Source organism: Hyalella azteca, unplaced genomic scaffold (genome assembly GCF_000764305.2).
Source record: "Hyalella azteca isolate HAZT.00-mixed unplaced genomic scaffold, Hazt_2.0.2 contig8314, whole genome shotgun sequence".
Lineage (NCBI taxonomy): Eukaryota > Metazoa > Arthropoda > Malacostraca > Amphipoda > Hyalellidae > Hyalella > Hyalella azteca.
Genome location: NW_025938411.1, coordinates 18868 through 36279, shown reverse-complemented (window position 1 = coordinate 36279; position 17412 = coordinate 18868). Strand labels below are relative to the sequence as shown.

General features: G+C 40.4%; 1 protein-coding gene across 1 annotated transcript; it reads left to right on the top strand.

Annotated features, from left to right (window-relative positions):
* The first annotated feature begins 12308 nt into the window (after nt 1–12308).
* Nucleotides 12309–16829, top strand: LOC108678014 (zinc finger protein 723-like). Its single transcript, XM_047881564.1, has 4 exons — nt 12309–12420; nt 13500–13606; nt 14332–15512; nt 15600–16829. Exons 1-4 carry the CDS (start codon nt 12309–12311, stop codon nt 15850–15852), a joined length of 1653 nt encoding a protein of 550 aa, XP_047737520.1. The 3' UTR covers nt 15853–16829.
* Nucleotides 16830–17412: the final 583 nt, after the last annotated feature.

The window sequence follows — 17412 nt, the reverse complement described above, 5'->3', positions numbered from 1 at the left end:
AATTCTAATTCGTTATTGTGATATTTCAATTTTCAACTAACTGCCCCTAGAGGCTAGATGCTTGCTTGACCAGTCGGTATTCAACTGTTACAGTACACGTCAGGGAACAATATAAAATTTTATATACCTAAGTATGATAATGAATATTTTAACTAGCAATATTTAGTAACAGACAAATACATGCATTTCAGATAATCAAACATAAAAAATTTCACAAAATCAAACAGTTCCATCATCCATGATCGTCATCTTTCCGACCCCAATATAGTTCCATGATCGCCATCTTTCCGACACCAATAGTTCCATCAACTTCAATGATCGCCATCTTTCTGACACCAATAGTTCCAGGATCGCCGTCTTTCCGACACCAATAGTTCCATGATCGTCATCTTTCCGACACCAATAGCTCCATGATCGCCATCTTTCCGACACCAATAGTTCCATGAACGCCATCTTTCCGACATAAATAGTTCCATGATCGCCATCTTTCCGACACCAATAGTTCCATGATCGCCATCTTCCCGACACCAATAGTTCCATGATCGCCATCCTTTCGACACCAATAATTCCATGATCGCCATTTTTTTGACACCAATAGCTCCATGATCGCCATCTTTCCGACACCAATAGTTACATGATCGTCATCTTTCCGACAGCAATTGTTTATGATCGTCATCTTTCCGACACAAATAGTTCCATGATCGCCATCTTTCCGACACCACTTCTAGGCTAGAGTCTTTATAAGATCGCAGTTAGGCCGGGTGGCGTCTTAGAAATGTTTCGCGTTGAACCTACTGGACGAGCGTGAAATTCTAATCAATGCATTCCTGCCATGAATTCCAAGTTCTTTCTGACGTGAGGCATTCAGACTGTAATTTCAGATTACACGCCACTTTCGAAACACCGACTCGCACTTCACCTGCACGACACCAATGACACCAGGCACAAGAAACTTAATCTCTTAGTGAAGGGAAGTAGCAATGGAAATTTGGTCCTGAAGTATGAAAGTAATTGAATTTTCATTGAGATTTGTCAGCAACACTAAAAAATACATAAATAACTGGCAGTATTTGTTAGTATTATTAGAATTCCAGACACATATATTTGAATAAGTATTTCACTGCAAAGCAATTCATTTTTTAGACCACGTGGTGCGAATGCAAGCGCCTCTCAGTATATTGACTAACTTTATAACTTCTATTTCTCGCGCGAACTTATATCTGAACTGGAACTGGGGTTAAAGTAAAGTTAGACATTGCCGTCCACTTCAGAATATAACTCCTCACGTTCGCTGAATATACAGGGTACATTTCGAATCACAGCTTCAATTCTAAAGAAAAACTCGCTTCAAATGCGAGTTTTTAACTACGAAAATTGCTAAAAGTTTTCGTGCCTAAACAAATGAGGCATGCGTCATTTGTTCATTACAAGCATAAAAGTTTGGCTAAAAGGTTAATTTTCTCGCTGTGATTCGAAGCCGTACTATGGAATAGCGGTTTTCAAATTGGCTTAATTTCGAGGTTAAAATTACTTCATGTTAATCAAATTTAGTGTTATGACACCCTCAAAAATTATTTTTCTCATATACGTTTTTAACTTGTTGATTGTTCTGCTAGCATTAGCAAACCAACAGGAATGCATTGCGGAAAATTGAACTAACATGGGATAAATGTATCGCGTCACTTCCAATGGAGTGAAAAAATCAAAAAAAAACATTTTACTGCTCTTGGTCTATTACATGGACATCGATCCCAATACTAATCATAACTGTCCGGTGATCTAGCTGGACATAACACTAGAAAATGTGAAGTCATGTTATAACACTGAAAACATTATCCTGCATTATAATGAACGCATCGTATTTTTATCAAGATACGTATGCAAAGAACTTTTCGACCAGAAACTTACAATTTTTGCTCGTCACAAACATGAAAATCGTCGAACAAAATATTAGATAATCCACATCTGACAATACACTTTTTTAGCTCTGAAAATAAAGGAAATTCTTAGTTAAAGAATTTCAATCTAACGTGCATTACAAACATCAATATATATGTTCGCAGAAAATACACTTTAGTGGCCAAAGAAAAAAACGCCCCCGATCTCAGAGATCGGTTGAAAAACAAGTTTTATTATTTGAAGCTGACGGCGAAGTATAGTTATTTAGAAAAAGGATGACGAATAACAAAATAATTCGGTTCATTATACAATCATTTCACTAAATAAATCGTAAAGCGTCCAACCCAATTCTTTAAATTAGCCAATCCCCACTTATTGCTTGCTATATAATTGGTTACTTTAAACGTTGCAGCATGTTTTACTAATATAAATGAGTGTTCCCGGCTTTTCTGTGTACTTACAGCTAAAATATTTTAATTATTAATAAAGGCATGTCAACAAACCCCACTATTTGCCGCACTCATAAGCTCAACGACACGTTCAACTGTCGTCTCCGAAAGGAATAATTAATTAAGTGGGGCGCCAAAACATGGATTTGATTGCTTGAACTTGCAGTACGTTTTCGGTGGCTCAGATTATTAAATCAAATAAAATAAATAAAATACTTTTTCGCTCCGAAAAAAAACTTAAAAAAAATACAAGGAAAGGGCAATCAATTTTTCAAAAAGCATGTAAGTAAACAATATAGGTACTAGATTGTAATTGCTTTTTATTTTTCGTTCATGATCGTGACTGGGGCAGTTAGCGGTCGAAGTTACGTTCTGAACATACAATAACATCAAAGCTTAACTTGCTTCCACTAAAAAATACTCTTTCGTTCGAGCTTCATCACTCAAATAAAAGTATTCACAGTTAAAATGATTTACTTCATGTATCGCTTCATGTATGAGCAAAGAGGAAGGACGAAGTAAAAGTGTCCCCGGTATGTCAAGTCAAATGATTTCAAAATATGGTATAAAGTTGAACGAAGCTTTGCTTACTAATTGACTCCGATTTTACTAACTGATTTTGCACTTTTGTGAGTTTAGCAATGAGGGAATGAAATTATATTCTGAAATAACAATAAATGCTTGTCAATTCTAAGTAATGTTCTAATACTAATGATTTCGAAGATACATATTACAAAAATTCATTCCCATTTTAGCGTATTTACTTTGCTCTTAGCGTTCTTTCTTTGTAACGAGTCACATTCTACATTCCTAAACAATCAATCTCCAAACATTCAAAAAATAATCAAGGAATTCTTTTGGAAGTAAAAAGCTCTAAGAACTGTAAGCAGAATTCTCACTACATTTTCTCAGAACGCTCTACTGAAAAATAACCATAAATAATCCCACTTATATACATCTCCTTAGAACAATATCCTATTAGTCTTCATAATCTTATCAGTCTTCCTAATCTTCATTAGTCTTCCTAATCCTAATATTATATATCACTTACTGAAACTGCATGATGCGCTATGTACAAGGAAGATTGTAATCGCTCTTTACAGCAAAAAGTTGTGGTTCAACTCGTATTAAAAAATAATGATATTTTATTACGTGTTTCAAATTTGTAGAACATAGTATCATCTTCAAAGTCTTTTAGCTGTCAAAAAATGGTGCCTTTGACCGGTCAGAAAACTGAAACATTTCCTGTGACTTCGGATAAAAATACATTTTGAAGAGTTCCATTGAAGCGGCCTTATGACGTGCGGGGGCTGAGCGGGCTGTACGTCGTGCAAACGTCTCCTCGAATAGCGCAATAACGCCAACTATGAATAGAAAATTGCCAAGATTTTAGGTCAGATTCCGGAGATCGTCGATGAACATAGCACCGTTCTGCTGCGAAACTTTGCATGAACGACAAGGCGTTTTATGACGCCGAGTTATTTACAACCTAACATGATGGCATTCCAATATGGTCACGTGGAATACAAAAATTCCGAGGCGAATACCACGGCTTGCTTATAATTTTAAATTTATTAATAGACCCTTTGAATTTTTAATATATATAGTCTTTTTTATTCAGTATCCATCCATTCATATATATTTTATTTATTTTTAATTCATGCTCATTGAATCTGGGCGTGCCTGGTATGCATAAAACAAATTATTCACAATCATAAAATTTTGTCACTTATTTCCTTACACGAGAGCGAAAAAGTGCTCTACATTGTTTAGTTCATTCAAAATTCATTTAGAATCGTGAATTCTGTGGCCCTTGCAGAATAGTTCTTATAAAGTAAAAAAAATCTAGTAACGGGCCAATAATAAAAAATCTTCATTGCTACGGCAACTTTGATCAATACATGTTTCATACCCAGGCCAAACCATTAATATGAGTACAATTTTTCCGTGGTATATTACATTTTGAGTCCCGAAATATTTGTAACTGGAACACCATCATGTCCCTAAATATTCAGAATAAATGCGTAGCCAGTAATAGGTTATTTGGGACTTTAAACAACGACGACATTCAAATGAATTTAAATGAATTGAATGAATTGAATGAATTGAATGAATTGAATGAATTGAATGAATTGAATGAATTGAATGAATTGAATGAATTGAATGAATTGAATGAATTTCTTTATTGTAAATATTTTTAGCAGACCTTTGTTAGCTTAGTTTTATTAGTCTATTTTTTATGCGCCCCTATGATTTACTTGTATATCCGACCTTTAGAGTGTGAAGATAGCCTACAACATAACACTCGTTTCATACGAGCTTCATTACGGAATTGTCCGGCGAACGTAGAGAGACTCTATGGTTGGAGCAAAGGTTGGGTTTGGACGTGCAGAGAGGCAATGCAGCTAGCATCCTAACAGCAGCCAGAGAAAAGTTCGACGTGGGCCCGCTCCTCGCTCGCGTCACAGCTCAGTGACCCTCGGAGTCGGTGTAGGCCACCATCAGAGGCGTTAAGGTCGGGACCCTGATCATTGACATGAAACCATTCCCCGTTTTTAATTAATAAAATCAATTCTTTTTTTTGTTGGAATGGTGAGTGTGGGAGGCCTTTAAAAAAATCCAGGTTTTGTCTCCTGAAATGACTTCGGCTGCCAAATCAGACTCAACACGTACCAGAGAATTCCCGTCAGGCCCTCTTGGTGCAGTTACTCGAAAGAAGCGTGAGATCGAGGAACTTTTGCATAGCCCTGAGACCAACATAGAAAAATTAAAGTGCTTTTCAACGTATACCTGGAGAAAGTGGAAGGTCTTCTCGAAGCTTGTAATGATCTGAGAGAAAAGGAAGATTGCAGGCAGGATGGTTTGGAAGAGTGGCTCGGACCTATTCTGACTGACATAAGTCAATTTAGAAGTAACGTCGAGAAATTCCTCGTCCCGAGTCATGACGTCAGAACTACGTCAGACGTACTCTCACACGCCAGTCGGGCGTCTTCTAAGGCGTCTTCCTCTAGGGCGTCTGGGTCCTCCGTCACATCAGCACGTGTCGCCTTAGCACAACAGAAGGCAAAACTGATGGCAGAGAAGAGTTCGTTGAAAGAAACTATTGAGCTCGAGCAAGAAGAAATAGAATTACAGGCTAAAATCGCAAGGGATCGTTTGATTTTGAAACAAAAATTGCGAGAGGCAGAAATGATGAAAGTCGAACTTGAGACTGATTTATTGGAAGAAGAATTAAGAAACGTAGAAGGCGGTGAGCGCTCACATCACGAATCTTCGAGGTCAGAGATATCGGCCGTTCATGCGCTACTGGCTGATCCTCGTAAACAAGGGCAATCGCCAGCTGGAGATTTACTAGCGGTGGCACTAGCTAAGCAAAATGAGTTCACTCAGCTGTTGGCCGAGAGTCATGAGCGGGCTGTGCTCCCGAAGCGTCAGCTCGACGTTTTCGACGGATCTGACCTGACCGTCTTTAGAACTTTCTTAACGGCCTTTGAGAATTTATTTGAAAAGGCGTGCACTAACGATAGCGACAAGCTTGCCTACTTGGGGCAATACACCGCAGGTAAGGCCCGAAAACTTGTCGACAGCTGCAATCATTACGATGCGTCTGCAGGGTACAAGAAGGCAAAGCTGCTTCTGAAAGAAGAGTGCGGCAACGAGCTAAAGATTGCAAACTCGTTCCTGAACATTCTGAATGACTGGACTTCAATAGACTATGACAATTCGGATGCTTTGGATGAGTTGTCACTCTTCCTTACGAAGTGTTCCAATTATATGTCGAATATGTCTTCGCTTAACCTCCTGGGGCCGTATTATCAAAACTTCGTAAGTACGCAAAATCTAATTACGAGTGGCGTTGCTATGACAACGTAATACTTGCGGTAGTATTATAAAAACATTTACGCGGGAAAATTTTGCGCGGGAAAAAAATTTGGCTTTTAGCTAAGACTTGCGTACGAAAGTTTTGATAATGCAAAAATTAGGGTGTATTTACGTACCACAGAACGTTTTTGTCGTAAGTACAAAAAGTTACGAAGTTTTGATAATCCGGACTCTGAATAGCCTAAAGGAGATCATGAACATTATTACGAAACTTCCATACAAACTAAGGGAGAGGTGGCGAACTTATACTTACAGGTTGACCTAGAATGCAGAGAACGTGACATTCCAGCATTTAGTGACATTCGTTCAAGAGGAGTCGGCTATCCTCAAGCAGCCTATTTTCGCGGACATTAAAGGCTCCGCAGAGAAGAAAGCGAATACTGGTAGCGGCGCCTTGAAGAAACTGTCACTATCTACAAAGACTGCCAACGTGATTAACGAAGATCCTGAAGTCTCCCAAATGATGTGTCCTTGTTGCAAGAAAAATAATCTTCACCTGGCAAACTGTTTCTTTTTCAAAAAGAAGCCTACAGCCGAAAAAATGAACATTGTGAAAAAGTTAGGCCTCTGTTTTGGCTGTCTGGGAGCCAATCATCTCTCGAAGGACTGCAGAAATCGCCTCACCTGTGCGAAGTGCGGGCGGCAGCATCCCACATTACTGCACGAGGCGGTTGAATCTAACGGACCACTCCAGCGAGCAGATGGTGCACCCCCCTCGGCTTCCGATTTTGAAAGCGCAGAGACGCGACATCAAGCAACTTCATTCGCAACTGGGGCTGGGGCCTGTCCGGGGCCTGGATAAAAATCTAAAGATTGTGGTCAATGTTGCTTTGGATCCATTCTCGACAAATTGTTGGATCAATGAGAGTTTGATAGAGTGGCTTGGTGCAAAAGCTGTCAAACAAGATTTATATTTGACAACGATGGCTTGCAAGAACTTGAAAACGCCTACTCTGATTCTTAATAACTTGAAAATTTGCGATTTTGATGAAACTGTTACTGCGACGGTGCCCGTTTTGTATTCCAAGCCTGGAAGAGACTGGCTATTTTCTAAAGAAGACTTGCCAAGACGTGAAGATTTGGAAGGGCTTCCGTTTCTGGACTCTATACCCTTTCGCTTCCTCGACGAGGAAGTTTCAGTATTGATCGGAATGGACATGCCTGGTTTATTAAAAACTCTGCAAACTGTCAGCAGGGAGTGGAACGATCCATTTGCCTCCCGGCACTGGCTGGAATGGGCGCTGAATGGGCCGATTTAATCTAAAACTAGAAAAGAGGTGTCAGTTCATCGAACGAAGATTCATTTCGAAGAGAACGAAATAAACGAAAATTTCACGGAAATGTTTCTTCAAGATTACGACACAACTGGTGAAGACGCAGTTAGTAACTCGGTGGAGGACGATATGTTTCTGGAAATTGTGACTGCTAGTTCGAAGATGGATGACGACAATCATTACGTCATCGATTCGCCTTAAAGGTTACTGCAAAATTTCCAGACAACCGTAATCAAGCCCTCAAGAGATCCGAAGGAATTCGGAAAAAAATTCACACGGAACAAAAATTATTTCGCAGAATATTCAGCCCTCACAAACGAGCAGCCTCTCAAATTAAACGACGAAGAATTCGGCACGTTGATGTGCGAGGTTGAGGCCATCCTTAACAACCGTCCTCTGACGCCAGTCTCGGACAATCCCGATGATCTTGAGGCGCTGACTCCCAATCACTTGCTTCTTTTGAATGCCGGTGTGACATTCCCAACCGGACTTTTTTGCAAGAGTGACGCCTACTCGAAGAAGAGTTGGAAGCAGGTACAATACCTGGCAGATATGTTTTGGACGAGATGGCAACGCGAATACCTCAAGTTATTGCAAACTCATCAAAAATGGACAACCGACACGCGTTCCGTGCAGCCTGGTGACTTGGTGAGCGACAACCAGCTACCTCGCAACCAGTGGCCTCTCGGGCGCATAGTTGAGATAAAACCCGACGACGCCGCCTGAGTTAGTCGCTAAGATTAAGGTTGCCAAGTTCAAAGATTCCTCTATTAATAAGATAGTGTGCCTAATAATCGAAAAGCCTACTCACAAGCTGATTTTACTTAGAGAAGGTTCACAAGATGTAAATTTAAATGGTATTTGAAATTTAGGGGCTGGTGTAAATATTTTTAGCGAACCTTTTGTTAGCTTAGTTTTAATAGTCTATTTTTTATGCGCTCCTATGATTTACTTGTATATCCGACCTTTAGAGTGTGAAGATAGCCGACAACGTAACACTAATTTCAGGCTAGCTCAGTTCCTAGCCCGCGTCAAAACTGCCCACAATATTTCGGTGCGTTGATTTATGACTTCATATAAGTTGTTCATAGTTCTGATGATTATTTGTTATTTTTGAATATTATAAGCATAAATTGAAGTTTGTAGGGTTAATATATTTGTTTGTTCCTACAGATACAATTTTTCATTCAATAAAAAGGAAATTTGTTGTTGAAACCGTGGTTATCCTAAAACCTGAACGTGGACTTACGGCAACCCAAACTCAAAAACGGAAAGCGTTTTTATATACACTAATAATATTATGGAATGACTTGAAACTTTGTCATTTTAAATCAAACATTTGCTTCCAATTTCTCATATTCATAGACAATGAATAACTACCCCGGATCAACACAAGCATGAAATAAATAGGTTCACTGATAGCACAACAACATTTAATTTGGAATGAACTAAGGAATATAGGGAAAATGTTAGTTCACTGTAGAGTTCAAAATCATTTTCAATTGCTTTATGGCCTCAGAAACTGTACATACCCAGTCAGAAATCGCCGCAGTCTGGAAGCCAGCCGCGGGTGAACTTGCCTGCGCCAACGCTCGCCCCAGCGCAACGCCAGGGTGGTCAACAGCGCAGGAATGTCCACGGCAGCGCAATATTGTGGCAGCGCTTCTCGGCCTGGAAAGGGCCTGCTGCCGCAGTCAGTCTGTCCTACCGCGAGCGACCAGGCCGGCAGGCACTGCCAGCTTCCGCGCTATCGCGAAGGTAGTTGCCGCGATTGGCGGGACCGTTGCGCAAAATTCCCGCCGGCCAGTGATGTGTGGTGTTATGTTTTGTTGTGTTGCAATGTGTGAAGTTTGTAGTGTTGTTCTATGTTACGGTATGTTACAATGTATAGTGTTATATCATGTGTGGTGTTATGTGTTGTTGTGTTGCAATGTGTGAAGTTTGTTGTGTTATAATATGTGTTGTGTTATAATATGTGGTGTAATGTTATGATGTGGGCATGGTGGCTCAGTGGTTACAGTTCAGAGTACCGAGATTGGCGCTGAGAGGCGCGGGTTCGATCCCAGCTCTGTGCACCAGTTTCTGGTCAGAATCGGCGAGGAGGCCGGGCGGTGAAGCATGACAGAATAAGGGCAGTGAGTTGCGAGTTTGAGGCCGCAAAATGCTGTGAATGTTCTGCGATGTTAAGAATTGGCGACAGGCCTACAGCCTAATAAATGCTGAAACCACTATTATTATTATTACTATTATTATTATTACTATTATTGTGTGTTGTGTTATAATTTTTGTTGTAGTGTTTTGTGTTATAATGTGATGCCATGTTAAAACGTGTTGTGTAATAAGTTGTGTTACAAAGTGTTTTGTTTCTAAATAGTGTTATGTGTTGTGTTATGTTGTGCATCATGCCACATTGATCATATAGCGCGTGCGTCAGTGTTCATCATCGCGCATCAGTCACATCAATGGTAAAGCACATGCGTCTGTGTCGGTCATCGAGCATCGGCCACATCGACCGTAAAGCGCTTGCGTCAGTGTCGTTCATCAGGCATCGGTCACATTGATCGTATATCGCGACAATTGGGCATCGGCCAAATCGATCGTGAAGTGCGTGTGTTCATGTTGATCCTCAGGCATCGGCCACATCGATCGTAAAGTGCATGCGTCAGTGTTGATCATAGGGCATAGGCCGAATCGATCATAAAGCGCGTGTGTTGGTGTTGATCATCAGGCATTGGCCGGACCGTTTGCAAAGCGCGAGCGTTAGAATGGATCATTGGGCACCGGCCACATCGATCGTAAAGTGCGTGCGTAACTGCTGATCATCAGACATTGATCAGACAGCTCGGGCCTCGGAATCGATCATTGGGCATCGGCCACATTGATCATAAAATGCGTGCATCCGTGTCGATCATAAGCCATGGAATACATCGTTCGTAAAGTACGTGCATAAATGTTGATCATCAGGCATCGGCCGCATCGATAACGAAGCGCGAGCGTCAGAATCTGTCACTGGACATCAGCCACGTTGATCGTAAAATGCGTGCCTCCGTGTTGATCATCAGCCATCGACCATCTCGGTCGCAAAGCGCGAGCTTCAGAATGGATCATCGGGCATCTGTCACATTGATCGTAAAGCGCCTGCGTCTCTATCAATCATTGAGCATCAGCCGCATCGATCGCGCAAGAGCGTGCGTCATTTGTCGGTCATCGGGCATCGGCCGAATCGATCGTGAAGCGCGCGCGTCACTGTCGATCTTCGGGCATCGGTCAGAGTTGCATTTTCGTTTATTGAGCAAACATACTGGCAACTTTCTTCCCTGACGTACTGACGTACATCCCGAAATAAACCTCCGGTGCTCACGCCGCACCTTACTGAACATAGGCAATCAATTTTGGCGTCTTCCCCGCCCGCTCGCTGCAGACATCGGCGTCCACCATCCCGTTTAGATCAGTGGTTCCCAAAGTGGCGATAGGGGGGCGGCAGTCAGAAGTCGAAGTCAGAATTTTGACCGTTTGTTTGACGATTTCACACTACATATGCAGCACATGACTCCCTGCGAGGGTTTTTCCAAACAGATCTGCGTTTTTGAACCTCTTCTGGGCTTACGTCTTGGACAAATTTACGGCCGAACTCGCGGCCAATTTCCGAATTAAATGATCATGGAATATCTCTCAAACTAATGAACGTAACTTGATGAAACTTGGTACATAAATTCATTAGGACCTAACGGTAATGTTTAGCTCGCTTTCATTTGTGAGTTATAGGTCGATACGGGCCGAATTTCACAGTGATCAAGGAATTTCTTTCAAACTACTGAACAGATTTGAACAGAACTTAGTATATAAATACCTGACCTTAGTACCTATATAAATACCTAACCTCAGCAATGGTGATGTTTAGCTCGTTAAAATTTTTTAATTTTACCTTTTTTTTGCAAGTTATATGGCTATACGTATATGGCTCTTGGTTAAACCGGCTGGTAGAAAAGCCAGTCGTTTCTCCGTATATCTGTATAACTTGCAAGTGAAGACATAATAGAAAAAATTGTCACATGCTAAACATGACCATTAGGAGGTTAGGTTTTTTTTTACAAAGTTTCATTCAAATCTGTTAAGTAGTTTAGAAAAATGTTATTAATCGCCACAAATTTAAGTGACAAATTACCCAGCAATACGGGCCAAATAAAGAAGTGTGAAATCACGAATGATGGTGAAATGAAAAAAACTTGCAAACAAAGGCAAAATAAATGAAAAGTTATGAGCTAAAAATCACCATTTCTTAGTTAGAAATGTATCTTCAACATTTCGTTAAATCTGTTCAGCAGTTTGGAAGAAAATCTTTGATCATTCCAAATTTTGGCCTGCATAACCTTATAACTCACAAATGAAGGCGAAATTTAAAAATTTTTAACGTGCTAAGCATCATTATTGGGGGTCTGATGAATACATGTTCCAAGTTTCATCAAGCTGCGTTCATTAGTTTGAGAGATATTTCTTGATAATTGAATTTGGATATTGGTTGTGATACCGGCCACGATTCCGACCATAAATTTGCCCAAGACGTCCTGGGTTTTTAGAGCTGAAACAGTTAAAACAGCTGAAAAACATATTGGTGTACTAAATGGGGCTCTATTTGTGAAATACACATTTGTGTTGAACCTTTCTCTTTTAAAATTGCAGTGTACTAAATATCAAGAGGCGTTTGTACTTTGTTTTTATATGTATCTGTGGTTTGGGCGCTAGAAATTCACTAGCAAGCCAAAGGGGGCGCCAGCCTGAAAAAGTTTGGGAGCCTCTGGTTAACATGGTACCTTGGTGTCTTTTTGACAGAATAACAGCGTCCTCGACCTATGCTGTGCTATACTCTACAGACTGGCCTGCCAACCCCTTTATTGTAATTATTGAGCCTCTACCAAGTGAATGTCCTATTACCAACTTTCTTGCAAATGACTTAGCTCTTAGCAAAGCTCTAGCCAATACCCATGACATATTTTGGAACCATGGGGGATGAAGAGAATTCACAAAAATTTCAGTAAAAATCTCTTGATAGTAATGATGGATAGCCAAGATTCGCAATGTTTAATATTATGTGTTACTAAACTTCTCTCTACGAGTCAAATTGGATCTTGGAAGAGCAAATGCCAATTCTCACTTAATCACACTGTGTGTGCAGGAGTGATAAGAATCATTATCATTGTTTGATAAATGAAAAACAGTAATTTTTTATGATACACTGTAAATATTTTTAGCGAACCTTTTGTTAGCTTAGTTTTAATTGTCTATTTTTTATGCGCTCCTATGATTTACTTGTATATCCGGCCTTTAGAGTGTGAAGATAGCCGACAACGTAACGCTAGTTTCATGCTAGCTTAGTTCGTAGCCCGCGTCAAAACTGCCTACAATATTTCGGTGCATTGATTTATGTCTTCATGTAAGTTGTTCATAGTTCTGATGATTATTTGTTATTTTTGAATATTATGAGCATACATTGAAGTTTGTAGGGTTAATAAATTTGTTTGTTCCTACAGATACATTTTTTCATTCAATAAAAAGGAAATTTGTTGTTGAAACCGTGGTTATCCTAAAACCTGAACGCGGACTTACGGCAACCCAAACTCAAAAACGGAAAGCGTTTTTACAGTATCGAAATATTGGCAACCATCCACTAACCACAGTAGTCAAGAGGTAGATTCGAGCATTTATTGAATCTGACCATCTAGTGGCTCCGGAAGAAAGAGTGAGGCGGGAGTCGGGAAACGGAAGTCAAGAGCTCGGAAGGCGAGTGGCCAGTAGGCTGGCCGATGGTGACATAAGAGGGGCTGTGCGTATGCTGGCATAATCGGATGATATTGCCCCGAGGGACGATAGAACCCGAGAAGTGCTCCGGCAGAAACATCCTCCGGCACCTGAGGACCTGTCTCTCCCTGAACCTGCAGGAGAAGACTACCCACCTCCTTCTATCGTAGGGGAAGGGGATAAGTTGTGGCACTTGCAGAAGCTGTGAAGATTGAGCCTCGTGATGGGCAGCAATCAAACTGTGACTCGGGGCTCCCAGCTGGCTTCCTTGAAGTGGAGAAAGAGGAACCTTTCTTCATGGAAGAAGTTAGTGATTTTCCTTTGAAGAATGTTCTTTTGTTATTATCTTATGAAAATAATTAATAATCCAAATCCCAATAATAGCCTAATAAAGTTAAGCAAAGTTCTGAGTTACGCATGAAGGAAGATATAGGCACTTGCGTTGTTAGCATTATTTCCAAGATGCATTATAGTTTCTTCTATCCAAGATGTCAGAGCCTTCCTTTTATCATGAAGCTGAGTATAGTTTTTTATTTCCAGTGTAGAATTTATGACATATTACTCATGCAGATTTTCTATTTATGAACAATAAACTTGTATTTTAGTAGGTATCTGCGGTATATGACATTACTTAACTTCAGCTAAATTTTCGATTTCCCCATAACCATTCGCTTGCGTAATATAGGTTCATCAATAGTTATTAGGTATGATTGTGTTTTAGAATACGATCTTTGCAGTAGTTTAAATTTTGCGGAGATCTCGGTCTAGCTTCCAAAATGCTCTAGGTCTTTTTAAAATGCTTATTAATAATGTTCAAGGTCTTCCATAGACTCGAGGTTTTTAGAATATATTAATTAGTATAAAATGATAGATTTCCAATTAACTGCCATGAAAGCGGCCTTAATTTGCACGTCAATTGTGAAATTTATTAAATTCATCTGATTAGCCCTAGTTCTCCCAAATAATATACTTATTTAGTACGTCAACATTCAGACTAAATTCATTCAGTAACATTTCTTCCATCTGAGCAGGACAGTGCTACAGTTGCTGACTTCAAACCGTTCCAAATTCCATTCCTGGGCTTGGATTCTCTCAAGGCAGAGCCTGTCGAGGCTGGGGCATCTCCATCCATCCCCCAGGCTCCTCCTGCAAACCAAGAACTCCCAACAAGGGCAGGAATCTTTACAGCTGTTCAAAAAGCCTCTGAGACTGCCTGCTTAGCCTCTACTTCTCTGGAGGTGCACAATTGTGGTGCTTCAATGGCTCTTCCGCCTTCAGAAACTTCAACTTCCAAGAGCAAGAGTCAAACAAATGAAATGAAAATCTCATCCACTGAACAAGAAGCTGGTGAAGCTCGCCCGCCTAATAATGGCCGCCTTCCTCCTACTCCTGCACCATCAGTAAATTGTAACGTTCTCAGCTACAACGGAACGAGAACTGTCCCTGCAACGCGGGAGGCTTCTTTTAAGGCGAAAGAGGCGCACAATTCTGTGGATTTCAAACGTTCAAAGCATCTGTGCATCCAATTAAAAAAATGCAGTGTACTATTGACTCGCATTAATGTTTCTGAAAATTACATTTACGTTTGCGATGAAAAAAGCGAAAATAATATTTGCTCAGAAGAAATTGTATTTCCAAAACCTCATCCTAAGCATGGTAGCGAAGATTCAGAGCAACCTAAAATGCACAGTGAAAAAGTGGGCAAAAGTGGAATACCAAACTCAAGTGAAGAAAATGAGCTAAGCTTTTCTAAAAATACTGATAGTCTGCGAAGGACATCCCTCAATCGTTCTAAGCGTCTAAATGCTTCTATGAAGGAGATAATTTCCTCCACAACCTCCCACGTACGTCGTAACAAAGAGAAGACTCTCAAGTGTCATGTCTGTGGCGCAGCTTTCTGCTCTAAATATGATCTTGACCGACATATCAACGCAGTTCATCTTAAATTGAGGCCCTACAAGTGCTCTAAGTGCGATTATGCCTCCAGTCAGGTTTCTCATTTGCGTACCCATTTAAACACAGTGCATGCAAAGCTGAAGCCATTCAAGTGCGACGAGTGTGACAGCTACTTTTCTCAGAAAGGTGATCTAAAAACTCACATTTCCAGGGTGCACCTCAAAGACAGACCGCACTCGTGCCCGCACTGTTCCTATTCCTTGTGGTCGAAAGCAGGACTAGCTACGCATGTTGCTAGCGTTCACTTGAAGCTGAAGACTCACAAGTGTCCTCAATGTGACTACACTAGCAGCACTAAAGGGCATCTTGATTATCATGTTAATAGTGTTCATTTAAAATTACGACCTCACAAGTGCCAGACATGCAAGCGCGGGTTCTACCAGAAAAATAAGCTAGAACAGCACATGAAGTCGGTGCACATGAATTTGAGGGATCACAAATGTTCGCAGTGTGATTACGCTGCAGGTTCTCGCGGGGTTCTCAAGAGACATGTTGATGCGGTGCATCTGAAAATAAAGAAACACAAGTGCGGAGTTTGTGAGTACATCGCCACTAGCAAGTCTAAGCTCATAAGCCATGTTGCTCGTAAACACTGAAAATCAATTGGCTTGTCACACAGAGTATATAGAAATGTTCTGAGTGCAAATTTTCTACGAGTTTCCGAGGTCACCTTATGATGCACAGGGATGTTACTCATCTGAAACTGCTTAAATGTTCTTACTGTTATTTTGCCTCAAATTATCGTGGGAATATGAAGAAACGTGTGGATGCGGTGCACCTGAAAGTAAAGAATCACAAGTGCGAAGTTTGTCAATACCGCGCCGCTCGGAAATCCCATCTTGTGAAGCATGTCTCCACCAAACTTTGAAAATCAGTAATCTGCTCACTTTTATTATTGCTGGAGAATCTCGCTTTCATTTCCTTGCTACAAGATGTTCATTTCTCTCAGCTACATTATCAAAATAATATTTTGTATTATTATACGCTATATTTCACCTTGTTTAACGTTGTATTGTACCGTGGTTAACGTTATATTTTAACTTGGTCAACGTTATATTTTAGCTTGATTAGCGTTATATTGGTGGATGGAAGCGAACAGGAATATTAATCCTCTACCTATAAAGTTTCACTAACCCCCTAAGTTTAGTTTCTCCATTCGGGGCTCAGCACTTACCGTTAAAATTTGTTATTGCTCATCTGTCCTCAATTGATGGCGTGCCAAAATTCATGTGTTGATTGTATTTACATTGTGTTCTTCCTTTTTTTCGCTTATTGCGGAAAAGTTTCATGTCCGTCAAGCTGTCGACGCTGATAAGGCCCATCATCTTCTGTAGTCGGGGTCAAGATAATGGACCTGGAGCCCAGCGCGCTTGTGTTCCTTCTACCTCAAATTGCTAGATTTGCTTCTTGACCCATTTTGTGTTTATTTTCAAATATATGTGATGCATTTATTATGCAACCCTTTACATTGGTTGTAGCGAAAGACTTTTTGTCCGAGACAAGAATGGTTATAGGTGTTTTTTGCTAAGTTGTGTGTGCTGAATTCAAACTAATAAATAGTTTTGCTTCACCACTTGTAGTTTTTTGTCTTTTAAATTGTCATAGCGGGACTCTAGAATGAAAAATATTTGCCGCAGAGTTCAGCAACTCAGATGTAGAAGTTACACGACGGCATTCCGACGTACGCTGATGAGCTAAACTGCATTGAGAAATCGTAGATGACAGAATCCGGGCAGGAATAAGATGCTTATAGCCGAATAAGGAAGCAATGTTGTAATTACTGACTTGTGACGCATGAATGTTATCATTCGGTAGAAATTTCACGAACGCATAACCAGCAAATAATTCGGAACTTGTATGTAGACAATCCATTAGAAGTTGCTTCGCCTCTCGTCTATCCTTGATTGGTCAACACGGCCCCAAAAAATTATTGATTGTTCATCACGAATTGAAGACAATGTTCAGATACCAGTAATTTCGTATAACTTTTCTCTTATCTTAATAGACAACCGATGAAATCTACATATATCAGGACGGTATGCATGCTGGAGGCCAGCATTGCCCTATACCAGCATCACTTGCATACTCCTTCCCACGCACAAGCCTGCTACAGGGTAAAGTAACCTGCGGTATTATGTGCTGAAAGCCTAAGGTAC

Coding starts and splice junctions, on each gene's coding strand:
- LOC108678014 (XM_047881564.1), top strand. CDS start 12,309: ATGGTACCTTGGTGTCTTTTTGACAGAATAACAGCGTCCTCGACCTAT. Junction 13,607..14,331: donor AACCTTTCTTCATGGAAGAA/GTTAGTGATTTT, acceptor CCATCTGAGCAG/GACAGTGCTACAGTTGCTGA. Junction 15,513..15,599: donor AGCGTTCACTTGAAGCTGAA/GACTCACAAGTG, acceptor TTTAAAATTACG/ACCTCACAAGTGCCAGACAT.